This window comes from Taurulus bubalis, assembly GCF_910589615.1.
Source record: "Taurulus bubalis genome assembly, chromosome: 6".
NCBI lineage: Eukaryota > Metazoa > Chordata > Actinopteri > Perciformes > Cottidae > Taurulus > Taurulus bubalis.
The window spans coordinates 10,775,314-10,803,260 of record NC_136594.1 but is presented as its reverse complement, the minus strand read 5'-3'; the positions used below and the strand labels follow the sequence as shown (position 1 = coordinate 10,803,260).

General features: G+C 40.9%; 2 protein-coding genes across 2 annotated transcripts; one reads left to right on the top strand and one right to left on the bottom strand.

The window, feature by feature from the left end:
* Window positions 1-195: 195 nt before the first annotated feature.
* On the top strand, window positions 196-4,343 carry snapc3 (small nuclear RNA activating complex, polypeptide 3; the record flags this gene model as incomplete). The annotated part of the gene is made up of 9 exons (XM_079219858.1): window positions 196-428; window positions 1,018-1,101; window positions 1,206-1,287; window positions 1,383-1,487; window positions 1,561-1,710; window positions 1,871-1,953; window positions 2,704-2,862; window positions 3,885-3,992; window positions 4,075-4,343. The coding sequence occupies 9 exons, from the start codon at window positions 196-198 to the stop codon at window positions 4,220-4,222; spliced, it is 1,152 nt and encodes a 383-aa protein (XP_079075984.1). The 3' UTR covers window positions 4,223-4,343.
* Window positions 4,344-4,983: 640 nt separating this feature from the next.
* On the bottom strand, window positions 4,984-15,360 carry psip1a (PC4 and SFRS1 interacting protein 1a; the record flags this gene model as incomplete). The annotated part of the gene is made up of 16 exons (XM_079220004.1): window positions 4,984-5,661; window positions 7,463-7,559; window positions 8,741-8,942; window positions 9,042-9,143; window positions 10,583-10,653; window positions 10,930-10,985; window positions 11,195-11,274; window positions 11,375-11,549; window positions 11,744-11,834; window positions 12,085-12,145; window positions 12,246-12,305; window positions 13,519-13,617; window positions 13,930-14,016; window positions 14,307-14,445; window positions 14,993-15,069; window positions 15,289-15,360. 16 exons carry the CDS (start codon window positions 15,358-15,360, stop codon window positions 5,631-5,633), a joined length of 1,500 nt encoding a protein of 499 aa, XP_079076130.1. The 3' UTR covers window positions 4,984-5,630.
* Window positions 15,361-27,947: the final 12,587 nt, after the last annotated feature.

Sequence of the window (27,947 nt, the reverse complement as noted above, 5' to 3'; positions counted from 1 at the left end):
TTGCTGCTCTTTTTTGAGTGAGCACATAAGTGTATTTTGTGAAATTAGTACAAAGGTCAAAGAAAATGTATTGAAATTCTTTTTTTATTATTGCAGTTTATATTGATGAAGCCTCCACATGCCCTGACGCTGCTTGTCGTAAAAACTACATTACCCATGATCCTCCACGCGGATATCTAGTCATTCAGAAGAAAAATGGCGGCGTCAGAATCCTCGACAGACCCGGACAAAAACATCCCAGAATATGAATACGTTGACGTTAACAGCAACAAATTTCATATCGGTTCTTTCAGAAGAGAGTGGCTAAACAGACTGAAGCCGAGTAACTACTCGTATCAGCGGGAAGATGAGGACACGTTTGATGCTAACTTTGCTAAAGAGACGGGGATCAGTGCGGAGACCCTGACTGACCTTAAGTCCATCTGCAGGTGAGCTCGTCACACACAACGTACAGTCTACGCTTAACCTCGGCACCGAACATTTAGCGACAGTTTTGTTTGTAGCAATCGGCTACAAGGATTTGATTGAATACGTATCGGTGTTGGAAGAAGTACGCAACTTAACTTAAAAGTAGCAATACCACAATGTTGAAATACGAATACGAGAATCAAGTTTCCCGTGGGCAGGTGTCGCTAATTAGCGTTTCGTGACATACCGTAAACGTAATGCAACTGGTCCTCGTGCACAAACGCACGAGGACCAGTAGCAGACCGTCCTAATGCTACTGTCTGTGATGTCCATATCAAATGAACTAATTACTATGAAAGGGGCATTGTGCATAGCGAGTGCTTTCATTTGTGATACTTTTAGTATATTTGAATGCCAATACTGTGGTACTTGTACTTGCTTTTACTTAGGCGTGAGAACAGTGCTGTTTATCTTTTGGTCATGATGTAGCACCACTCTATTGTGTGGTTGTACAGTGACTATATCATTTAATTGTTATTACTAAAGCCTTTCAAGGCGTCCCTTGGCAGTATTTCATTACATGACTGTATTTCATCTTTTCATTTCAAGTGTTGATTCACTTCGTTGCCATCCTGAAGACCAGCTGCCTGATACAGATGTTGTTCCTCCTGACCCAACGCTGAGAACACTAGTGTATGATTCTCCCTCTACTGTCATTATTTATATTGTGCCTCGAATAAACCAACGGCAGGTAAAAAAACAAATGAATGTAATGCTCTGTGTTTTGTTTTTAACAGCCAAAGAAAAAAGAGACAAGATCACAGAGCTTCTCTCAAATCCAACAACAAGAATAGACACGACCTCTACGCTGATGAACTGGTGGGTCCATTGGCGTAAAAGAGATATTGTACTGCACTGACATGTGTAACCTTTTATTGTATCTTGATATAATGAATTCTTCATATGATTCCCAGGAGCGTATAACCGCCGGTAGGAAACCAGAGACTGTGGTTGACGTGGTGCCTGAAGGAGAAGTCATTCTGACCATCAACGTGTACTACCCGGCTACTTATGAAAACGTGAGCTTTCCCCTCTCTCGTGGTAACAAGAACCCTCCATGTTATTCTCCATGGTACTGACATTTCCCCTCAGTTTTGCTACGCCAGACCCCACATAACTCTGCTGATGACGGGATCCCACAGCTTGGCAGAGTTCAGGGATGCCATCTGCTGCGTCAGTGACTTGCAAGTGTGCGGAGAGTTCAGCAGCACGCCGGACATGGCGCCAGAGTTCATCAGCAAAGTGAGCACATGTACAGTTCATCTGAAATTACATGCAAGATCTGAACCTAATCATTATGTACCCCTCTGTTTACAAATTTTACATGAAGCGTATTTATTGTTTGGTATTGATTTTGTTAATATTTGCGCACAAGACCAACTCTTCATGTTTTATCTTTCAGGATCATTTCAAGTCGGCTTACTTTTTCTTTGAAGGAGTTTTCTATAACGACATGCGATACCCCGAGTGTCAGGACATCAGCATGTAAGTTTAAACTCCCGACAAATTGAATGATTGGATAAAATAATCTCTTCTCCCTGTAATGAATCAGCGGTGAAGATATACTCTATGTTTGACAGAAATTCCTCTTTGCCTGATCAATGAAAGTTTGTAGGATACAGGGTGATCTATTTTTTGAGCATTGTTATTGTCCTGTTTCTAGTGAGTTTTGTTTGTTCCAATTTTTGGTCGAAATGTAAACACAAAATTCAGGCGCCAGCTGACAATTCAAAATACAATTGAATATAATGAAAGGCTGTGAGGCATTCTTCAAATATTTATTTGCCTGTAGATCAACTTATTGATTGTCATCTGCCTTTTCAACTGGTCTAACCAGATGGAGTATGTTTTGTTCTCCATGTACAAAACGCAACTTTTTTTACAAACCCTTTCAGACAAAATATCATATTTGTGAAGGGGACTTTCTACAACCTAAAAGCAAGCCACAGCCACATTTACTAAAATTATGAATCCTGCTCAAAAGTAGATAAGAGAAAGTGGTGAGAAATATTTGGGGCAGAACATTGCCCTTCCATCCACACTGGGGAAAGCATTGTTGGAGAAACGATGTGATTTGTTTCCATAAAACAACCACAAATATTCTCTAAATTACAGCTCAAAAGATGAACGTGGAATTGACCAGATACTGGAGGTTTCACGCCACATGCAACTTTAAAATAAGCAGACATTTCTTTGATAATCTTGTGATGTACCTTCTGCGTGTTTATGCTACAGGACTGTGATTGAATGGGCAAAGGCCCGCAACTTCCCACCCTACAGTCAAGCCATGATGCAAGACACAAGATTTGTGGATTTGAAAGTGAAAGTGGGCTTCCCGTACCTCTACTGCCATCAGGGAGACTGCGAACATCTCGTCATCATCACAGACGTCAGGTCAGTGCTGTGTGTTTTGACTTATTTTTCTGGATTCCCAGAAACTCTGGATTCTTTTTTTTTTTCTTTCTGCAATTTTTATTATGAAGTTGGTCTTAAAAGTCTAGTGTGTAGGATCTGGCGGCATCTAGCAGTGAGATTTCAAATTGCATTCACCGGAAAGTTCTCCCTTGTGCCAAACGTTTCGGAGAACTAAGATTGGCAAACAAAAAAACGTGAATAGCCCTTTTAGAGACACTGTTTGGTTTGTCCGTTCTGGGCATAGTCATGAAACCTAACAACTTTGACAAAGTTTTACTTGAGCGCCACCTGCAGGTTGACATTTGTCTAGTCTACAACCGCTAGCATGGCTGAAGACTTATTGCAATCTTGTTATACAGCCTACGTCATGTGACTGCTTCAATACATGATCTCATCGATCACATGAGAATATCGACTTAAATAACATGTTAATTAGTCAAACCTATTGCATACTTCTGTGCACCTAGATTAATTCATCACGACAATGTCGAAATTGTCTTTTACTGCCGTACTGACAAGATGAGATACACCTAGACACTTGTACAAGTATTTGTTGTCCGGTTCATAAACCTCATGAAGCTTTTCACTGACTGCGGTCCAAGGTCTTTTTTCTTTTTCACTTCATAAATAAGGTGCTTGTTTTGCGTTAGAAGCACATGCTGGTTTGGAAAATGGCATGATCAACCTTTTGAGCATGCCCTGTACCTAACTAAACTAGACCACCACAACAATTATATATGGTGGTTTGGTATATCGACACACAGTCTGCAACTTGATGCGCTCTGAATCTCTGCACTATTACTGCAACCTTTTGAAATGAAGCACTTCGTTGTCAGACAGGATTCGGCTGCTCTCACAAGACTCTATAGCTCTGAGAGATACGTGAACGTCTGAGGCGATTTACTGTTTGCATGAAAGCCACTCTTAATATCATGTGGGACAAATCTGTTCTTATATCTCAGGCTCTAAAGAAATGGGCCCTCTCTTTGTACATGTTACAGACTGATCCATGCGGATGACTGCCTGGACAAGAAGCTGTATCCACTTCTCACTAGCAAGAACAGGCTCACCACCCAGAAGTGTGCTGTCTGCCACGTCTACATCGGAAGGTGGGTAAAAAGCGGTGACGCACAAACGGCTTTGGTATTCTCAAACTGTGAAAAGGAGTTTACCATCCCCGACTCTTTCCAGATGGCTTACAACCAATGACCCGTTTGCTCCGAGTGACCCGTGTCTCTTCTGTGACAAGTGCTTCCGGATGCTGCACTACGACGCTCAAGGCAGGAAGATTGGAGCTTTCTTGGCCTATCCCTACGTGGACCGTGGCGCATTCAACTAATTAATTTCTTTGGATCAGTTCACTCATTTATGCTGTGTAATACACTGCAATGTTTTATATCTCAGAAAAATGTTTTGACATTTGGGAAATGTATATCATCTAAAAATAAATGTTTTTTGTACAGTAATGCTTACATTTTACTGACTGTCTGAAAACAGAATTTAACCATAATTCGTAAATATTCTTAAACAAACCCTCAAATATCCAAGTTAAAGTTTGGAACAACTTTTGCTATCTAGTAAGTTTAACTGTCGAATATTCAGGTCATGACCCAGAGTCCATAAAATGGCATTACATACAACTTTTAAATGACAGAATTTATCATCTGCTTCAAGATTGTTTAGGTGTGATCATTTGATTAAAAAAATAATCAAAAGCAACTTTCATCAGCTTGATTCAAATATGTGGATCGACTGATTAACATTTGTCGGACATTGCCCTTTTCCAATTCATTACCACTCACTTAAAACCTGTGAGTGGCACAAATATACAGAGGTTTTGTGAAAACTAAAACCAATCATTCCATGAAGCATATTCAGGAAATCCATTTATAGTAGCCTGAAGAACACATTTAAATTATGATTAGCAACACAGCAGTAACCTCGGTGGTAAAACAGTCTAGTCAAAAGTTCAGATATTTGTGAGTTGCTCTGTACAACCACAACAGCAATGCTTGATTGCCACACGAGCCCTGTGCAATCATTGAGAATATGATTAAAAAGACAAAGGAATACTATATGTACTTTATTATTGGATGCTGAAACAGGTCATCAGACAGGCACAAAAATACTCTTATTTACATCTACGTTAAAAACTAAACTTTTTAAACAAGACACTTGAACATGGTAAAATAAACTTTGGCAAACTCTAGAATCTTATTTGAGAATCTTTAAAATGTTAATGTAGCCAATATTACTAAACATGGTAATGGTACTTACTAACTACAACTAAACATCTGTACTTCAATACACTCCAAGTTAAGATCAAACTTGATTCTGTTAATGTCATGCATATGCAATGTTTGAGTCCATGGAAAGCCATCGACTCCACAATTGAAAAAGAGGACCAGTTGGTACTAACTGAGCATGCTCATCAAGATCTAAAGGTCAAGGTGCTGCAGATCTACAAGTCTTTACACAGTCATTACTCAAATTCAACAGGTGTGACAGAATGTGTCTTAATAGGGAAAGATTACACAAAATAAAAAAATAAAATATGCAGTCAGTATCTTGGGGGTGGAGGGGTTTGATGTGCAGAAAGCTCTAAGCAGCAACACTGACAGAAACAGTCACTAAACTGGAAACCAGTGATCACTATCTCATGGACAGGAGTCAGCCAACAGCAGTTGGTCAGCCTAGTTTGGACAAAGCATCAAATGTCTTCTCTTTTCTGCCGGCATGTAGGACATTCAAGTGGACTCTTCCTGAACTTTGGGGGCACTACAGTCAAAGGAAATGAAAAAAAAAAAGTTAAGGCAGTGCCAGCAAAAAAGATATATGTTTTTGGTAGGAACCAGTAGGTCTGGGGCTGAGTGTGATTTGGACCTATTGTCTCTGCAAATCAATCAAGGTGTAGTTTATATCCGTGCCGGCCCAAAATGTCATTTTATCCTTTTCGACAATTGTATGAAATTGTCATAATTAGCGAATGAAAGAAAAACATGTTAACTTCCAACTTGCAATCAGTTCAATGAGTCAAAGTGGATGTTTGTGCCCAGAGGTGTCAAGTAACGAAGTACAAATACTTCGTTACCTTACTTAAGTAGAAATTTTGGGTATCTATACTTTACCGGAGTATTTATTTTTCAGGCGACTTTTTACTTCTACTCCTTACATTTTCACGCAAATATCTGTACTTTCTACTCCCTACATTTTAAAAATAGCCTCGTAACTATTTCATTTTGGTTTGTTTTCACTCCGGCTTGTCATCGTTCAAAAACACACACACAAAAAACCTCTCCGCCCCGTTGCCCACAGATACGTGCGCGCACACAGGTGAGTGCTGAGCACACACACCAGCGGACAGAGAGCGTCGAAAAATATGTCGCGTGAAAAGTAGACCGCTATATCTGCGTTTTAAACGCTCCCAGGGTGAAGATGCAACAGCAGCTCTCCTGTGAGGAACACCGGAGTTTTCCTCGCACCGGAGCAGCTCTCTAAACCCGGAGCAGCTCTCTGAACCCGGAGCAGCTCTCTGAACCCGGAGCAGCTCTCTGAACCCGGAGCAGCTCTCTGAACCCGGAGCAGCTCTCTGAACCCGGAGCAGCTCTCTGAACTGTCACTGCAGCCACTAATACTGATACAACGTGATGGTTCACATATCTGCACTCATTCTGTTTTGTTTGGCAATTTTTTTTAACGTTTATTGTTTTCCACAATGAGCTATTTAGTAGTAACTAAATATGAGTAATTTTTTGCACAGATAGAACTTACACAAAACATTGTCTGATGGGGCAATCTGATTTACTTGAAAGTGATTGCAATTTTCTTTATTCTGTTATTTATAAAAGCACAGATGAGTCACACAATTATGTTATTTACAGAAAAAGTTTGAGAACCACAGCTTTAAGTGTTTATGTTGGAGTCGCCGCCTATTTTGCACTATTACAATACTTATAGGCAACTAGTTATCATGTCTTCCGCTCCATGAAACGCATGTTAATGCTCAGTAGTACACATATGGTACTTTAATGTATTTGCATTGTAATAAAATGTGATCATTTTAAATGGGCATATATGCAGCTGAAACGGGTAGCCTAGTGCATCCCACATTTTTAAACATAACATTTTAAAACATAGTCATTATGGCCTTTATAAAAATGATTGTTTTGGAGGAGGTGGGGTAGAGCGCTATAGGCCCCTGAGACGCGGCTTTGTCCTTAATGGAAAAAAAACATTCCCCTTACATTACTTTTACTTTTATACTTTTAAGTAGTTTTTAAACCAGTACTTTTACTTAAGTAAAAAGCTTGAGTTGATACTTCAACTTTTACAGAAGTATTTTTAAACCCTAGTATCTATACTTCTACTTGAGTAATGAATGTGAATACTTTTGACACCTCTGTTTGTGCCAGATGCAATGTTTTTCTTCTTCTATATCGCATTCACTAGAATGGGACGGATTACCAGTAAAACATAATGCCTCTGGCTGAGGCAGTCACCGGCGCAGAGGCATAAAAAGAAAGAATACACTAAATAGATTTGTGCCGATGTTGCAGTGTGTATGTGTTGGGTTAACTACCTGTGATTTTCGGTCACGGAGGCGTCCTCAAGAAGCCTCTCTCTCTCCGTGTCCTGCCTCTTCTCTTCAGGGCTCATATCACCATTTGTCATCTTGTCTTTAGGCGGTGCACAGAGAGACACACAGGCTCAGTCAGACAGAACATCACCCAAAACCTAAAACACCGCAGAGAGGAGAACTCACAGGAGCATGTGATGACACATGCTCCACATGCTGAGCGCCAGATCTTAATGGGAGAAACATGATTTTCCATCCATTTGACATGCCTTACTGTAGAAAGAGACCTTTCACAGAGACACTTTTTAGTGGTGGCACAGCACATACACAGATAAAGTGAGTCAATAGAGCTTGGATATGTTTCTACTGAGAACGTCAACCACAGAGACCCTATGATGTCCTCCTGAGAGGGACAGAGGAAACTAAAAGCGTCAATGTCTTCGTTGTCTAGTTGGTTTTCTTATTTAACTCAGCTGGTGATACTTGATTCACCAATAACCAGCAGACACGCATTATGACATAACTTTAATCATCTGACCTGGTCAACTGTACCAACTGCCATGTGCTGAAGTACTTCCAGCAAAAAAATACTTTCTATACATATGAACATTTGTATACAACAATTATAATCATCATTATCGTCATAAATAAAATTAACCAGCTCAAGTCCGTAGCGTGAGACTTTTTTTTAATGGCCAAAAGTTTTAAATAGTAAGGTTCCAGCCCTTGTGGACTCAGAATCCAATCACGGTGGCTCATCGTACACAATGCAGTTATCCCAATCGTATGGAGAAAAAAAAATTAGCAAAGGTAAGCCGTTGAACGACACAAACAGAGGGAGGAGCCAAAGTCTCAAGGAGTCACTAAAGACTTCAGTCGACTCGAGATCAAGCACTTCGCTCGTTCACCTGAGAGTCATGATCGTCCCTTGGGGCAGTAAAACCCTTTTTTTCCTGGAACCATTCACTTGTGTAACCAAATGTTAAAACAAGCAACTCCAATGAAATAGAGAAGAGCCAAGAAAGGACCAAGAATTTAAGCAGAATTATTAATAGCTTGGTGCATTGGCAGAAAAACCAAATCCGATAATTATCAATGTCAGTGTGTCATTGTTTTAGGTGATAAGAGGTCTTAAGTTTATTGTGTGTGCTAACAGTCATTTCTTAATAGAGAAAACTATTCTATTAAAACTATTAAATACTAGTCTGTATACAAGATATTACTTTGTTTCTAAACACATTTGTACATCAAAGGTACTTCCTGTACGACAGTAAAAAGTACCTGGGTTGTTTTCCTTGGCTTGTTCCACTCTCTTCAGCGCTCCTTTCTTGGCCTCCTCGTGCTGCCGTTGTTCAGCTAAAGACTTGTTGAGCACCTGGCTGAGCACACACTCGCCTTCTCCAACCAGAAACATACTCTTGAACTTGTTATACAACATGGTGGCCTTGTCCATGATGTCCTGGCTGGCCTTGAATCTGCGGATCTAGAAGATGGCGGGGGAGGAGGGGGGGGGGAGCGAGTGTAGGTTTGATAGTTGACAACTTGAAACAGTCGTAGTTTAACTGGATTCTGGATCGCGTACCTTCTTGAGGGTGGCAATGAGTTCGCTGTGTTTCTGCAGGTGCTGGGTTGATACTTGAAGGGCACCAATGTCATCTAATGCGTCCAAGCACTTCTTCACGTCCTAGTGAGGTGGGAGCAGGTAAAAAAAGTGACATAGAAGCAAGAAAGAATGAAAGACGTGGAGAAAAAAAATAAAATGCACATCCTTATCTAATTCAACAGTATCGACAACAGTTCTCTACATATCTGTCCTTCATTAAAGACAACTGACGTCTGTCGTTCTCCTTGTATCTGGCTGGAAGTACCACTTTAAAGAAGGTGGACAATAAAGGATGCAACTGGCGAGCGGCAATATTGAGATAAAAAGCATATCGAAGAAGAAGAAAATGCTTTTCCACATATGATTTTGGACGGATGTGGAACAACGTTAGAAACTGTGTCCTAATTCAGGACAAAACTATAATAATAATAATAATAATAATAATAACAACTTTATTTATATAGCACCTTTTAAAAACAAAGTTTTACAAAGTGCTCTACAGAAAAGCAAAGTATAGTTATACATAACTTAAATACCAGTAAACAAAAGAAGGACCATACCATAAAAGGCAATGAATACATCAAATTCAAACAAATAAAAAAAGAGCAAATGGAATCGAAAACAAACAAATAAATAAATAAATAAAATAAACAAACAAACAAACAAACAGGAGAATAAAATAACTGCAAAAAATAAATAAAATCATAAAACGGACATAAAAGGACGACATCACTTAAAAGCAATTCTATAAAAATGGGTTTTAAGAAGCGATTTAAAAGAAGTTATTGATTCTGCAAGCCTTATCTCCTGCGGTAAGTCATTCCAAAGTCGAGGCGACCTGATGGCAAAAGCACGGTCACCCTTCTCGGAGTGCTTCTCGGCAGCACCTGCTGCTCGCTGACAACAGAAACTGCATAACAATACGCTTTCACTGCAGTCGTCAAGTTGGCAACACTGCGTCAGCGTGCACGCACACATAAATAAATCGCCTTTAAAGTAAATGCAGTGCCGTTTGTATTGCATTTATGGCGTGCATCTTATTTATTTTTAATTTTTGATTGACCTAACGCGGGCTGGACTGGGAGAGCCCGCGGGCCGTAAGATGCCCAAGTCTGGTCTAAAGTATTTGTAAAATCAATAAAAAGATTAAATATCAGAATATCAGACACCTCTTTCTGCTTTAGACCACATGTGATGCATGTGGATAATATTAGTTTTTTTTTGTCATTTTTTAACTGTCCAGCCTTTGTTTTCAGGTCACACATTGATATCCATGCATGTTCTGATACCACATTAACTATTGCAATGGAACCACTGAGGAGAAGGCCCCATTGTTCACTGTGAATAACATTTAGATAAATGGACAAGGGAGATGAAACAATCCGAAGCAAAAGGCAAAGAAGGTTTTGTTCGTTTAGTGCATGAAGGGGAATATGAACAAACATTGATTTGCAAAGTTGACAGGAGAGAAAGTTGGAATGCAATATGTTTATGATGCGACTCCAGTTTGTAGAACTTACAGGGTTGTCTATTTTCAGTGAAATCTTGATGTCAGTGTGCAGTCTCTGGAGCTTCAGGTCAGTGGACATTTCTGTGGAAAAGAAAACATTGTGATGAACTCATTGTTTTTAACCCAACTTAAAATCAAGGGTGAATTAAAGAATGGTTTCTGTTTGAAAAACATGTTTTGTAATATGCAGCAGCAGCTTTTTACACTTTTTACATGTATTCTTTATTGACAATAAAGCTCTTTTCCCTTTTTTTCAGCTGCAGATGAATGTAATCAAACAACAATATATGTTATGTAATTTACTTTCAATGGGGAGATTTCAAGATTGCATTTTGATATTTAAACTTCAGTACTCACCCTTCTTCTTGATTCCTGTCCTCTCTTCATTTTTCTTCCCATCATCTTTGTTTGGCCTGCAAGACAGAATAATCAAACCACGTCAGAAATAAATAAATAAATAAATAAATATATATAAATATATATCTGATATATGTCTCTGCTAATGACTTTGTTTACATCTTAAATAGTGTCATAGAGTCAACATGAGAAGCTGATGAATGCACTTTGTTATTCCATTTAATATTAATGTTATTTCTCTATCGGGTTTTGTATGAATACGTACTCTCTCAATTCATCTGCTTTCCGTCGCCGCACATCTTTGTCCATTTCGGAGTTTTGGTGTTTCTTTCTGCCTTTGTTTTTCTGAGATGAAAAGAAATCAAAATCAGGCGCGTGACAGCATCATACCGACTCGACTGTTCACACAAATTTCTGAAAAGGAGGAATCATGCTGGACGCTTGCCTCTTCATCGTCAGAGCCCGAGGAGCTGTCTTCCTTCTTCTTCTTCTTGGCTTCAGGCTCCTTCACGTCTGCTTCCTTTCCTTTGCCGTCTTCTTTCTTTCTCTTCTCCTCGTCTCCACTCTTGGACTTGTCCTCCAAAGCCCTCTTTCTCTTTCTGTCGGACTCAGCAGCGTCCCTAAATGCGAGAGAAACGGTGTGATAAGAGGCTGTGGGTTAAGGGTCAGCTCTCTATAGTGCCAATTTGACCAACTTGTGATTAAAACTAAAGAACATAAGCATTCATTCTTCCCTGTAGGATCAGATAATAATAAAAAAAGGCACACAACCCAGGTGTAAAGAGAAACACACACTTTGAGCATTTGTACTTACATTTCACTTCCTGAGCCTTGCTGGTCCTGCTGCTGCTGGAGCAAAAGTAACTTCTCACTTTTGGGTTTCCTGCCTCTTCGTTTCGGACCTTCTGCACCGGGTCACAAACACACACATCCTAAATCCAGTTCATGCAAATGCAGAGCTGAATGATACAATTCTACTTACAGTAGAAACTAAAATCAGATACAGTGAACATGTCCTTACTCCAAAGTGCAATAGATATATATGCCACTGTGATTAAGTGTTCCTTCATATTTGTTGGATATGTGTATATCCATCTCCAGTGCAAAGTCACAAACATCTTTACGAGTACCAACATCACTGGGAATACGGCCTACCTGAGGCACTAACAGGACTAGCAGGAGCATCGTGTTTTTCAGTCTCCTGCTCAGCATCACTCTGAAGAAATAAAAAAGATAACATACCATCTTATAAAATGCTTCCAACAAACCATTTTCATACAGTGTATACTCACTGAAAGTAAACACATACTACCAACCTTTTTCTTTCTCCCTCTCTTGGGTTTAGGAACATCTGTAGATTCTGTCTGTGCTGAGCCCTACAATGAGACAACTTTAGTTAACGTTATCACACTATAACCATGACTTCTAATGGTCTCTACGGCTCTATTTGGTACATCTGTACATCTGTTTAAATGAAGGCCAGTTTTACATGTAAAGTGCTCCGCTTTGCAAACATTCAGTGCTTCTCAGACGATCTGATCGGTGCATTCCTACCTTCTGCGTAACAAGCTCAATATACATTTCTGGATCAAAAGTACCATCTAGTGTAGAGCTGTGATATTACACTCTAAAGTATTAAATGTACCAGTGTTTCATTAACAATGGCTGTGTCCAAATTCCAAACACACAAACATAGTATACTAATATTTAAAGTATACAGCATGTGAAGTTAGTGTACAAAAACAACAAAATATGTATACTTAACCGTCTATATATAAAAAATCATTTAACTATATATCTTTGTGTGTGTTTCCGAGGTCTTTGTGGAGCGGTTTCATCCTAATTCTGAATTTATTTAAATTGTTTGCAGTTCCATTTGGTTTACACATTACATTGCGGAAACAGCATTAACTAATAGCACACTTTTTAGAATACATACTTAAGTTTTGGGTATACTTTGTGTATCATGTTAGGAATTGGGACACTGCTTATGACTTATTAAATATAACAGAGATAAAAAGGGGAAATGTAAAAAGAGAGTCCATCTCATTTGGAGAAAAATACATACCGATTCACAACTTACCTTTCTCCAAAGTACACAGAAAGCCATGCAAAAATAAAACAACATCAACCAATTGCAAACGGTAGCTTTGTGAATGTGTGGACAGGCTAGAAAATGTAAAGCAATAACACAAGTTGTCAGGGTGGTCACCGAGAGATAAAACAGAGAAGAAGAAGAAGATACACGTCCCAAATATCTTTTGCCATCGTCACACAAAGAGTTAATGCCCCAAACCTAAATAAATTGAATTAAGAGACAGCTGTGCTTACCGGATGTCATTTGCAAATCATTTTCTAGAAGCAACACAGGGACTGACAAGAAATAATCACCTCAGTGACGTGAACACAGAAAACCCAGACCGGGCCCTCCAATCAAAACATCAAGCACCAATTAAAGTTTGTGGCTGCCGACGAGAACTCAAACAGAAACAAACCACCAATTGAAAAACCACCAAAGTGTTGCATGCTTTCCCACAGGGGGAGGCGACCTGCGCCGCTTTATGGGATCCCAACATGCAAAGTACGTACATCCTGGTTCTGAGGACCCTGCTCAAAGATCAGAGACCCTTCCTCCTCCTCCTCCTCTTCCTCATTCTCATTCTCCTGCTCAGCCTCACTTCCTGGAACCTGAATGCACCCAAGACACAGCATAGGACGCAGTGTGGTGGTGTGAACGGAGTCGTGAAAAGAAGAAAAGTTAGCGAGTGTCCTTCTCTTCCACATACTAACCTTAGCGCACAAGCCTTTTGATGTATTAATACAAAATCACGCTAGTAATCTATTGCTTGCACTAATATGTAATTCAGAATGATGCAGACACACAGAGGTGAAACAGCAAAAGAAGCTGACAGCACAGAAACAAACCAGTAGCACGTCAATGCAGTGAAGCCACTGTGTATGTTTAGTTGTGAATGGCAGGTTAGAAAAGCAAAAACTTACTATGGGTTTCATCTTGTCGTCTGATTCCTCTTCTCCCTCTGGGCTGCTGTCCGAATCTTTTTCAGTGAAACATTCATGGGCGACCGGCTTCAAAACAAAAACAAACAATTACTGTAAGACCCAAACTAGATTTTGTTTTTTTACTCAGCCCTTCCCTCAGGTAGCTAAAACTAATGAAAATATAAAAACATGTTGGTGGCCCACATACTGTAGGATTAGATAGACAGAGAAAACCCCTGGGCTACAATATGAGGATAAAAGTAAAGGCTCACAATAAAATGTTCAAACTCAGCTACATCGGGATCTGAGGTGCAGCTAACGGCAATATTTGGAGGATAAATAACCGGTGCTGAAAGCTGTCTTTGGAGGAGACTTACCTTGGGTGCAGTGAGCTCAACTTTTGGGTTGTTCTCAACTTCCCACAATCCTTCATTGAAGCCTTTCCTCTTGTTGGGCTTGGCGTACTTCTCTTTGTTTAGCTGGTACGGAAAGATATCTTTTGGGCCAAGAAACGCTCTGTTTGAAAGAAGATAATCCAGAATGTCTGTTCTTTCTGATCTATTAAACATGTAGTGTGTGTTTACTGTGAGATGGAGCAGCAGCACACAGACAAAAGAGAAAGGTAACTCTATTCAACCACTCAAACATTTATGGATTTAAAGAAACACCTTCAACAGCGCACAATGACAACTCATTTACTATTTTAAATAATTCTACTGCTATGAACTCACTGTATGAGCGTGCATACGATAACAAAAAAGCTAAAAAAAAATACAAAAGAATTACACAAAACAAATTACTTCATTAACCATTCATTAGTCCACTTCCTGCCAATCCCCTGAGGATTTAGAACAACGATGAAATGTTCACATGTATTGGAGGGCACACTATATTATGTATATTATAATAGTGTTTTTACACCTTTTTTTAATAATGGCAATACAGCATACAATACATATAAACAGTGGATTTAAGTGTGCCTTCATTTCCTGCAATACTTTATACTTGCCCATCCAACAAAAGAATAAATAACAAAAGTTGTTAGCTGTTGCCGGTTACAAACGTTTCATGGGTGCCAAAGAAGAAGATGGGTAACTTGATATTGGATGGCTTCACAGCTCCGTCTGGGACTTCATCAATCTGGTGAGGCAAGAGGGACACAGTTTAAAGTTACTTACAGCCATGAACGACATAAATCCACACAGAAAAGCCAACGTTTCTAGTTTCTCTGTCTTCTGTCTATGGGGGGAGAATCTGCTGTCTTCTGGAAGATGGGAGTTTGCAAATGAGTTTTTATTGTGAGGTTTAATTGTCATAAAATGTTCAATACATTTGCATTTGATGAAGATCCATACTTACTCTGGCAGGCCAGTGTGGATAGCCCTTCATCTTGGCAAAGATCAGATCGCCAGGTTTCCAGTCTCGAGTCATGTTGAACGTATTAGCAAGCTGGAAAAATAAGAAAGATGAAGTTAATACACACCATCAGATGTTAGCGGTGCAATTCACTTAATCAATACTGAGGTGTACTCAGGCATGTAACACGGGTACACAGCCATTCAGTGCAACAACCCCCTTCACCGAAGGCCGTGCAGGCGTCTATACGAGTGAATATTATATTATAATAGTCCAGTAAAGTGTTTTTGCAGCACAAATACTTACCAGGAAAACACAACGCTCCTCTCCGCCACAGTCGGATGCACGTTTTCCGCTCCCGCGCAGGACGTCGACAGACTGTACCATTACATGGCAGGACAGGGGGGGAGGCTATTTGAATTACACTTCGTTACTTGTGTTGTTTCTTTCTTACGAAGCAGAACCCAACTATGTATGGCACTTTAGGAAAATTATAAATGCTGGGAAGTTATAGTGAGTCATAATTATGCCAATTTGGATTTTGTGTGCGCGAGTATTTGTAAAAAAATAACCGCGCTGATCATCTTGGGACTACAACGCTCGTCAACTCAAGCCTTTTGGTTGACGTACGTGTTTGAAAAGTGGGCGTCAACTTCCACGCATGCGCTCTCAACCCATAATTTACAAATATCATATGATACAGCCACGCTAAACGTCGTTGCCATAGAAACTAGTTGGGGCACACCTACCGTGACATTCCTTCTAAAAATATACGACTCATACAATCTACGTTTAGTTGTATGTGTATTTGCGTTTTGATGTAAATCTCGGACGTTCTTGGTATCTAAAAAAAGCATCAGAGTGGCGGGAGATCTGCAGCTGCTCCTCTCTGAGGCTTGGTACTGATGCTGAGGTTCGGGGGTCTTATAGTCGATGGTCCAGCCTTACAGTGACATGTAGAACATGGCTCATATCTCTGGTATATATATATATTTTCACTGTTCACTTTTGTTACACTTTGATCTCAAATTCTTAATCAATTAATTGTTGAATCTATGTATGACTCAGTTAATGATTGCCATACATTGTACAAGAAGATTAACGGACAAAATTATAGACAAAATATAGAATAACATTTGGAATCCATCTGGATGGTATTCAGTGACCTCTAGTGGTGAGATGCATGAATAACATATGAAGTGGAGCAAATAAATAGCTGTCCATGTTTTGGTATTTGCTCCATAGAGTCAAGAGCGTAAGAATTAGAACAGCAAGTTCACATTCTGCTTTTCCAGATTTTTATTTAATTTAATATGAAGTTTGGTGTGAATGCTTAATACAAACTAATTGTATTGTATTTAACGGTGATTTACAGTGCATCTTACAAACCACCAAATGGGAAGAACTTTTTTAAATATTAATTTTTAAATTTATTTTCCTGGATCTTCAAATGTCTTTTTTTTTGTCGATCAGCAGTCCAAAAATCCAACAATATTTAAATTGCACCAAAAAAGCTGCAAACTCTTACATATGAAGAGCTGAAACTTGACAATATTTGTTTGAAAAAGAAAACTAAATTTGAATTATATGAATCATTTTTTTATTCCAAGGTCCTATGTTTTCTTTTTATGAGGCTGGAAAAACTTTTTATTTCAGGGATTATCAAGGGTTTAAGAAAAAAAAAGAATCTATACATTAAGACAGCCCCTGGGCTCCAACAAGCTTTATATTAACAAAACACTGCAGATGGTGAAAGTATATGAAGGTGACCTCGACATTTGGGACCTGATACAGATACACAAGCAGGCTTACATAAATCCAAATCTATTGTGTGTGTGTGTGTGTGTGTGTGTGTGTGTGTGTGTGTGTGTGTGTGTGTGTGTGTGTGTGTGTGTGTGTGTGTGTGTGTTAAAGACAATAGAAGATGTTGATAGTTGAAGGACAGGCTCATCAGCCACAGGGACCCAGAGAGGGGGATAAGGGAGAAGAGGAGGCCAGGATGGGCCAGAGGCGAGCGGATGAGACAAAAGGAGAAGAGAGAGGTGGAACCCGGGTCCATGCCCAGGAATAACTCACAGGAGCTACCGGGCCCCCTGCCCAGCCTGCGAGGTGAGAGACCTTGGTGTTGGACCCCAGCCAGCTTAGTGGGGTTCCTGCTCAGACACACGGCTGTAACACAGGCCATGGATGGAGCTATAGAGAGATGACAGTGTGTGTGTGTGTGTGTGTGTGTGTGTGTGTGTGTGTGTGTGTGTGTGTGTGTGTGTGTGTGGACATAAATGCGAGTGTGTATCCTTCACCCTGGCAGACGAGGTGTTGGCAGAACATCCCAACCCACTCTGTCTCCGAGGGCCACAAAGTCCTGCTATCCTTCCTCACTCATTTGTTAACCTGCCTCTCTTCTTTGCGGCGCCCTCGGTCACATGCTGAGAGGAGCTACTTTATGCATGACCAGTGCCATTCAAAATCACCTCCCCGTACTTTACGGCCGCCCTCTGGCACATTCCGGCCACGAGACAATCCAGAAATGGGTTCCAGTTTCATGAAAGACAGTAATTTGCCTTTCACGTTCTACATCACCGAGCATCTACTGCACAGATAGATGCTGTATAGCAGCTGATTGAGACACACAGGTGAGCGGCAGGCTCTCAGGTGAGCTCATTGACTGGTTTCCCCTTCTCAACTGTTCTTTGTCATACATGATAGTAATCTGAGTACTTTTGGGTTTTAGACTGTTGGTTGCATAAAACAAGACATTTGAAGACGTCACCTTGATGAGTGGGACATTACAGCAGCCATTTTCAATTTTTCAGACAAATTAGTGAAGTAATCATGAACAATTATTAATTTAAATTATTAGATTAAATCATTCATGGAATTTTTTTTAGCTGCATTAGTGCATTGGTAATACTAATCATATTATATAACATGTACACGTATAACACACAAAGTGGTACTTTTTCTGCATTATGAATACTTTTTCTAAAAATGTTTAAGTACATTTTTCTGATACAAGTTACACATACACACAACGTTAAAAGTAAACCTAAGCAACAACACTTGTTATTTGAAATATTGATTGTAATGACAATAGATATGTTGCTAGGAAATAACCTATAGGGCCAGTTACATTTTAATTATTTTTCCCAAAGTTAAATTTGCCTTAAAGGGCTTCCCAATCTGTACAAATTACAACGTAATCTAACTTTAAACCCTTTTTTTTTAACAAGAAAAATCTTATCAATACTGATGGAAATTTAAAAAGGTATCTCTGCTTCGAACTTTGCGCAAAATCATTGATTTGGGTTTTTTACACTTTCCCATGTGGCATCATCTGAAGGGCACCTACCCTGGACTCGAATGAGCGATGGTGTCCTTGAGCTTGTGTGTTTTTTTTTTTATGTGCGTGTCATACACATGGATTGGCATCTTTCCCCTTACTGCTGGCAACCCTTCAGCATGTTAGGGGAATGGACGGGGGTGCCACTGGAGAATGATAAAGTAGTCGCAGGACGGGTCAGAACATTCATTAACACCACACCAATGCTTGTTGATAAATACTGCTTCATTTGGCAAGGACTTGGCAGAATAGAATCTCATACGTCTGCATAGTTGTCGTACAGAGGCCTTCCTCTCATATAACACGTTGTAGGGTTTTTCTTTTTGCGTTATTATAACTTGCATTATTTAGGCAAAACAACTGTAAAACAAGCACGTTTGCTTGTGTAGACCGGCTCTGAGGGCTCTGGTTCATTAAAGAATGAGCATGGGAGACGATACAGTTTGGTGGATTTCTAAAGGAGGCGTCCAAGAGCCTTTACACATTCACTGAGAAAGAGGAGAGAGGCAGTTGCGAGGAGAGAGAGAGAGAGAGAGAGAGAGAGAGAGAGAGAGAGAGAGAGAGAGAGAGAGAGAAGGAGGAAGATAGAAAGAGTCAGGCCCTCGGACAGCAGGTGAGTGTGTGAAGGCAGGGGATGACAGATGCTTCTGTCAGCGTTCCAACAGTCGCCGCTTTGTGGGAGCAGCACAGATGCCTCCTCCCTTCCTCCCTCTCATCCCTCCCTCCCTTCCTTCCTCTCGACAGGCTGTGATGTGGGGATAACAAGACAGGAGCAGTCCTCTCAGCAGTAAAGTGACCACACTGGCACGGTGCTACATGTGGATGTGGGAGAGGGTGAGGTGATGGAGAGGTCCAGGCCTGGGCCCAAGGCTTGAGGAGGTCTCAGCGGGGGTGGGGGTTATAAATGTGGGGGTCAGCGCGCGAGGACAGGGGAAGGGCTCTCTCTCTGAGCTGTGGGAACCAGCTGAGACGTGGGGTCCGTGGCGGTCCTGCCTGTGAGGCAAGCAGATGTTTTCACTCGGGGGTGTGCCAAGTTTGCAGAGCAACCTTCAGCTGCTTGGAGGTCAGGTCTTTAATAAGGGGGCTGGGCGCGGGACATTTCGGAGGCAAATGCTTCAACTTTGATACAACAACATATTAATTATGAAGGTAGACCATAGGGCAGAGGGTTGTAGCGGAACATCCCACCCCACTGGTTCGGAGCCTCAATCAGGCTGGCACTAGCCAAGACTGGCTGGCAGCTTTACTGCTGTCCCAGCACTCGCCCTCCTTTTCAACCAGACCTCACCGATGCACAGGCAGCAGTTTGGGTCGCTTCAATCTCAACTGGCTGTTGTGTTTGAGGTGATATCCAAAAGCAACAGTTTATTTGCTTTGAAAATCAAATGTTAGTATTTAAAGCTTCATTACAGCTGCTCTTATCAACATGTTCAATTCAACAAGGAATCAAATGACTAGACTGGGAATGGGGTTGACTATGTATAAGAAGTAGTCACTGTGAAGTCACATGCTGTTTTGAGTACCACTTTGAAGCCTCAAGTTCAGCATTTTCATTATCGTTATTTAGTTTTTTTTGCAACCAGAAATGACACAAGAGGGTGGAGCCAAGTACAACAGCACACTGAATGAGGCATTTTTTGATGACCAAAAAGGTTACGATTAACTTCCATGGACTGTAAAACACACTGTGAATGAGTTGTAGGATGAAAACACGCACAGCTCAGAATCAGAATCAGAATCAGAATCAGCTTTATTGGCCATGTGTGTGTACACATACATGGAATTTGACTCCGGTTACACATTGCTCTCGTCATACACATGTACATATTATATACAAATAAGAAAGATAAATATAAAAAAGACATTAAAGACAACAGAGTAGAACACAGAAACTAAGCATCAACATTAACATTTAACTAGTACGTACGATATAAATATATATTGAATAATATATATGAACATAAGAACAACGTCAATGGACAATGCATTTTGGATATTAGTGCAGAAAGTTGTAATAGTGCGACCCCAAGACCGGCCAACACCGTGGCAGTGACCTGTCAATCACAATGTAGCCCCATCCTAAAGGATACACTACTTAATGGTATATTTTACTCGTTACTAAATACGTCATGCTGTATTGAAGAAGACTTGAAACAAGCAATACAAGTTTAAGGCACTTCTGCATTGGCTTTAGTTTAACAGACCCGGAGGTTGGCGCCTCGGAGTCACTAGCTGACAGAGAAGTATCATCTTTTACTGCTCTTAAAGTTGATTATATCACCACTTTACTCTCACCGCTCTCATCAGCTGTTTTCAGCAAAAGAAAAAACACTCTGCTAAACCCACGGTATGATACCTGCCAAACACCAAATGCAAATGCCGGGACTCTGGCTGGTGCGGAGCATTTAGCTGCATGTTCCCCTCAGGATTGATAGAGACCAAAAAAACAGAGCTAAAAGGAGGGTAAATATTGGACGAATATTTACCAGATGGCCAGACATTTTACAGAATCTAAATCTTGCTCCGTGTCTAACTTGATCACCAGAACAACTTTCTAAGGAGATAATGTGTCGATATTGGGTTTATATGCTTGTTACATTGCCCCCAAAATGCAAACAATTACTTAAGTGATTCAGATAAGACAACAACATTTGAATCACTTTTGATCGTTTTTGCTTTGCTGTGAAATCCAATTTTACTGGCTTCCACCAAACCGTCCATATGAATTGTGGGAACCTGTTTCAGCAAACAAGCTCACACAAGCCAACTGTATGATACCTGCCCTGCATGAAATAGCAGAGAGACAAAATAAATGAGTGTCTGGTGAAGAAAGTCAAACATCCAAAAGCCAGTGTGACCCAGATATTTTTCTCAGGAGCTAAAAAGTGAGTGAATATTGGGATGATATTCTACAGGTGGTGAGAAAGAGGGCTATAGGGGGTGTTAGTGTGGCTCAGTCACAAGTTAGGTAACAGTTTGCTGTCACATCAATTAACAACAACTTTGTTTTCCTGTCTTAACTAAGCCTTGGAAACAATAATACATTTTACGACTATAGCACAGCACCAGCACCTTCTTCTACTGTTTTCTAAGTATATTGACAAAAGACATTCAGAAAAGCAGCGAGTCTGCCTCGAAATAGGACAATTAGTTTCATCACGGAGACGCAGTGATTACAAAAAAAAAAGATCTTCAGACTTTATCACTTCCCAGCCCGATGACTTAAGAAGGGAGTTTCACCTCATCTCAACCTTTGCATTGATTTTCGAGAGAGTGGGAGATCTAGGGATTACTTTGGAGAGCAGCAATGAAGACCTAGCTTATTGGGTCTTTTTTGTATTTGGCAAATGGGCTTGACAAAGATGGAGGAGACAAAATCTAGGGCTTACAGCTGCGGCACCCAATCGGGGGAACTTGAAAGCAGCGCTGGGATGGGAAGCTGGGAGAGTTGGTACCTCATTTAGGAGTGTTGAATTTGGGCAGGGGGCATGGGGAAATGCTTAGCGTAAACCACAGAGGCCCCAACAATCGTCAGAAATTGAGACGTTTTAAACCTTTAACCGGGGACTGTGATCAAAGCGGCAGCGGATCCTCACTTGAGTGCGAAAGCGGAACCGGAGGGAACAGAGGGGATTGTGGGGGATCATGGCAGGTTGAAAACGTAAAATCAGCACATTAGCTTTATAAGGGCGTCAGAATATAGGATGATCAGGGGATCATTGGACCCGTGGGGGACCAGAGAGAATCCAGTATGTACCAAGCTGAGCGGAGGAAAAATGAGGCCACTGCTCACAGGAAAGCCTCTCTTGATGCTTTCCTGTGAGCAGTGAGAGTGGGAATAATGTTGCTCAATTCCCATAGAAAATAACTTCATACACAGGTTTGGCTTGAACACTCTCAAACTATCTCCACGTTGTCATTTGCAAATAAATCAAATGCCAGCGTGTACTTTACAGTTGAGTCACATTACGAATGAGCAGCTTTCATCATTACAAACTTTTCTCTCTAAAGTTCAGTTGCAAAGTCATTTACAACTCTGACAAGCATTTCATCTCATCAGAGAGAGAGAGAGAGAGAGAGAGAGAGAGAGAGAGAGAGAGAGAGAGAGAGAGAGAGAGAGAGATGCCTACATAACAGTTCATCCTCAAACATCTTCTATGATCTGACGTGTAGCAGGTCCAGGTATGGACCTCACGTCTCCTCCCCTTTAAAACCACCTCAAACAGAGCACAAATTACTCAGGTTCATCCCCCCTTCTCGCTGAAGCCTCTCCCAGTCGCAGGGCTAATTCAGAGGAGCACTAGCCTTGGGTAGCAGGGGTTCTCTCTATGCTGAATTATAAATCAAAGAGCACTTACATGAAACCGCTTGCTAATTACATGTTCACTTCGCTCCTTCTTTTCCCGACCGTGTCACTTTACACTATGATCACTGGGAGGCAGTGGAAGGTACAGAAACCTGTAACTGGCTTTGAGCTAATCACGGCTAAGTGACTGAGCAAAGATGATAGCAATTATTTTTCTCTGATTACCATGTGCTACATTGATGTTAATGCCCACCACTTGCTCATACTTTGGGCTCTGTCCTTGATGTTCTCTCCCCAGCTAATACACCCAGAATGGAGGCCAAACTGCACAGCTCGTGCGTCTCATCTCTTCTGTACCTTCAGTTTAAGATATTTTTATCTGTAAAATCCCTCCTGCACAGTATTTGTGACTTCCTCATCCCCTTCATGTCCTCTGAGTGTCATTCCCCCCCTGCCCCTCCATCTGCGAGGCGAACCAATTCATCACTGGCCAAAGGAGGGCCTTCACTTTGTCCGTGTTGGAGACACTCCCACCGTAAGCTGCTCTGCTAATGAAAGGGGGTGTTGCGTCCCGGTCAGTCCATGGAGACTTCAGGGGGCAATAAGTCCAGTTCCAAGTCCAACTTGGGGAGGTAATTACCCCTCTGGTGGACCGCTGAGAGGAGCCCCTGCAGCCGGCCAGAGCAGCTCACACTCTGTGGACTTTCCCGTATGTGGCCCCCATCGTTAGGGATGCCCCTGAAGCTGGATGTCATATGACCCGGGTGGGGGTGATGCGAAGGGGTCGTCCCAGCACGCCTTGGCCCGGGTAGCCGGTATTGGCGAAAGGATCGGAGGATCGGTGCCAAACTCAGCAGAGGAGGGAAGAAAATGGGGAGATGGAAGAGGAGGGGCTTTGACAGGAAGAGGAATGAACTGTCAGGGAGAGATAAATAACGAGGGGAAAGCGGGCAGCAGGTGACCCGCTGCAGGGCTGCCTCGTAGGGACAGTAACCGGCTGACCTCTGGGCTGGCTCTCACGGCGGCCACCCACTGGTCACCTACTTCTACACTGTCACATCATACGAGAGGCTGGGGGTGGATAGCCAACATGACAGAGTACAGAGAAGCAGAGATCATGATCACCAGCAGACGGCTTTTAAAAAAGAAATCCAGTGGGTTTTTTTTAGCTCTGACCAGATGAGGAGCTTTCGGTCAAAGAATTGGAGCACAGACACTCTCCGGACATTTTTTATTACATTTGTGGCCCATATTCCACAAACCACTTTGACTTCCTGTGAAGTATTATGCTTAAGTACAAATTGGAGGCGCTTGAACTTTACTTGAGTGTTTCCATTTTGTGCCACTTTAACACTTCAAGCTTTAGTTTCTAGTTACATACAGAACATATGCTGAGCTTATGGTGCTTATACATGAATGAATCCTGCAATTTCCCCACTGCGAGACTAATAAAGCATTATCTTATCTTATCTTATCAGAATTGATAATACAATAATATGACATTTACAGGGGCAATTTTCTGCATTTTGAGTGTTTTTACTTTTGATACTTGAAATATATTTAGCTAATAATACTTGCACACTTAAACAAAGGATAAAAGAAAATCCTTCTTATTTTTTCCTGTAAATATTCTTTTAAAATATATTATCCCATTGAAGGTGGTTGTTTAGGATGAACGATGAAACTCTTTTTAAAAACAATTCTCAAATTAATCACCATTTCAAACAAAGTAATGACTGCCAAAAATACTTTAAAAATGCTCTACTCCCCCCCAAATAAACAGCTGATCCTAAACTGAAAAATTGACTTCAGTCTACAAACGATAACCTGATATTTCTGGAACTAACTTATCCTGAAAGAACTCCCTCTGGCTGTTTTTTCTTCCTTCCTCTACCTTTTTCCATCATGAATCAGTGTCTCAGGTTCTAATGTAATTTACTTCAGTGAGAAGCCTGGGATGCCCATCATTCCCTCTATCCGTTTCTGGTATTGATCCTCCTCTCTGACCAATTTGAGATCTGCCTCCACAGGAGCTGTTGCATCCATATCTGCACCACTGGACCACACCCAGCTTCAGTCCAGCCACAACAGCACTCCTTCACTTATGGTATCAAATGAATTGTATTTTGTATTTGGGACTTTGGACTGTAGTCTCTAAACTCTTCTCAGTTGCTGAATAAAATGAACTTCAATGTTATCCATGTTATCCGCGATTATTATATAAAACTGTAAATCATAGCTTGTTTTATGAAAAAAAGCCCCAAACTGCTGTATTTGGATGTATTGAACACCATAAGTAATATACAAGTGAAATATATGGTTTGGTTCATGAAAACATTAAAATGTCACAGAATTAAAATGTCACAATGCAAATTTTGGAGACCTCGCCTGAATTGTATTTGTACTAAACCCTCTCTAACTTTCTTCTGCTTCACTTTATCAAAGTCAACTTTGCAGAGAGAATGTTCACATATTGTGTTATGATTTGGGTTAGACCTTACAGCTGCATCATTTCAAAGAAATAATCATCCTGAAAGTGCTTTTTTTCTAGGAGGACCTGAAACCTTTTCATTTTTGCCGTGTGTCATCTTCATTTACAGTAACATATAGACAGATATGCACACATCTGAACAAAATCTCACATTTGTACCTATTATTATAACACTCAAATGATTCAAATAGCCCTAGTGGTTGCAGAGATACACCCTTTTTAGTTTGGGTATGCAATTTTTGATGAAAGGGCCTACAAATAGGTTAGTTTTCTATTGGTTAAATTTGGGTCAATATCTACCTTTAAAAACCCGTCAGCATTTCCTGATATTTCGTTTACTGTAAAAAGAGTCAGTAAAGAAGCAATTTAAATGAAGTGACTTAAATGTGATAGGTCACAGTGATACGATTTACTGATGAATCAATGCAAGAGGATCCTGGAGAATCATATAGCATCAGTTTGGCTCACGGTCATCGTGTTGATTAGACTGTCGTTTGTGGCCTCGAGGGGCCCCGGGGCCCTGGCGGCACGCTGCTGTGAGACAAGAGGGCCCAGTTGAGAAGTTTATGATTGTGTGTATGTGTGAATGGGGCTCTGTGCTCTCCTCCAAGCACATCTTTGCCCAAGGCGGTCAAATGAACCGTATCCCATGATAGTCATGCTTCTGCCCCGAGGAGAGGTGACAGCAGGCCAGGCTGGAGTCGTCATGGCGATGGCCCGTATGGAAAGTCGATACTTGGTGAGACGAGGGGTTAGAGGGGAGTGTGCAGAGCAAGGGTGGAAGGAAGTGCAGATCAATTTTACTGTTTGATCTCGCACAGGCTCTGAATAAATGTATATTTTACGATGGCCTTTCTCTCTCTCGCTCTCTCTCTCTCGCTCACTGTGCAAACATTGACATTCTTCATGTTGATTCGTGACTTTTGTGGATAGAGACTTTATGTTATCCAACATCTTGGACTTGTTATTCCTGCAGTGGTTTTCCTGTACTTCTGTAGCCGGGCTCAGGTGGCTTTGCGCAGGGCAGGGCGCTGAAGGTTGTGGCTACAACGCAGACGCGCTCCTCTTGGCCGGCTGCTGCACAAACACAGACGGCAGTTATTCTGGCCACCATCCACCACCACACACACACACACACACACACACACACACACACACACACACACACACACACACACACACACACACCAGCACACTTCTTCATGGCGTCCACACCCAGCCAAAGTCATGTGGACCCACACTATCAAATAACAGTTTCCTCTCCATCAGTGGCTCCTTCACTCCTGACCACACAGACATAGATACTCCAAGGCACACTGTTTTTCTATCTGAACACTTGACTTATTTCTTACACGTATAGCTCAAGACACAGGCAGGAGAGAAGACAAACTTTATTTCTTTATTCAAAAGCTCACTGATGCAATCGTGACGAAAACCGCTCCAATGCTTGGACAGTGCCAAACACCAATGAACAAATGGTAAACAGTGTTGCGTTGGGTTGCGTTCGGCTGCAGCGGTACGATCAGACAAATTGTATGAATGTTGGTGTTACAGTAACACAGAAAGCCTCTTAGCCTGACAGTGTGAATGGTCTGTATCTGTTTCAACTATCCTGAATGGGTCACTGCTATCCCAGATTTACCGTTATCATTTCCCTGTCTGGCTATTAAATAGTTAATTGTTAGTACATGAAGACATGCATGGTGTATGGGTGTAAAATAAACCCTCCACAATGAGCCAAGGGTCTGGGAGGATTTGGCCCATTTACAGCTCTCTCCTCCTCCTATATGGCTATCCATGCAACATCCCTCCATCCCTGCAGTCCTTCTTGTCCTTGATCTGGTTTAAAAGAACAGCCACTGCTGCCATAATTATGATTTCATTCTCAACTCATTTAAAAACGGCGGATTAAAGTGTTTCAAGGTTGAACAGATTGGAAACAAAGAGGGATTTGAGCAAGAGTTAATGAATTAGGCCGACTGGACATTTGTCTAAATTATTTATTTGTCCGTATGATATTAAAGATATGTGGAGATTAGCAATTTAAAACTCTGAGGGGGGGTTATCACGTTCTATATAGGGAATGTAAAAGGGAAAATAAAACTACTTGTCAGGCCATGCCTCTGTAATGTGTGTTCAAAAGGCATATTCCCTCATTGCTTCAGATGCATAAATTATGTTGTTGACTGGGTGTGAAACTGTTTTATTTTCTGGAATACTTCACAAGTACTGCAACACTCTATGCGAGATCAAATAAAATTACACAAGTGGGATCTCAACAATGGTGACCATGGCTCCTCTGTTCAGATTGTACAGTTCAAATAAAAAAAACCTTTGAACATAAACCATTTTAATATAACTTGTATTTCCTTCCACTGACCAACAAAATGAATAATGAACTTTGAACCTCAAATTCAAGCCAGCACGAGTGAGATTTCTTTAAAGGGTTTAGAAAAAAATTGACATTTTTAAATCTACAACTTTATTACGAATGAGAAAACTCATTGATCGAAAGTTTCAGAACA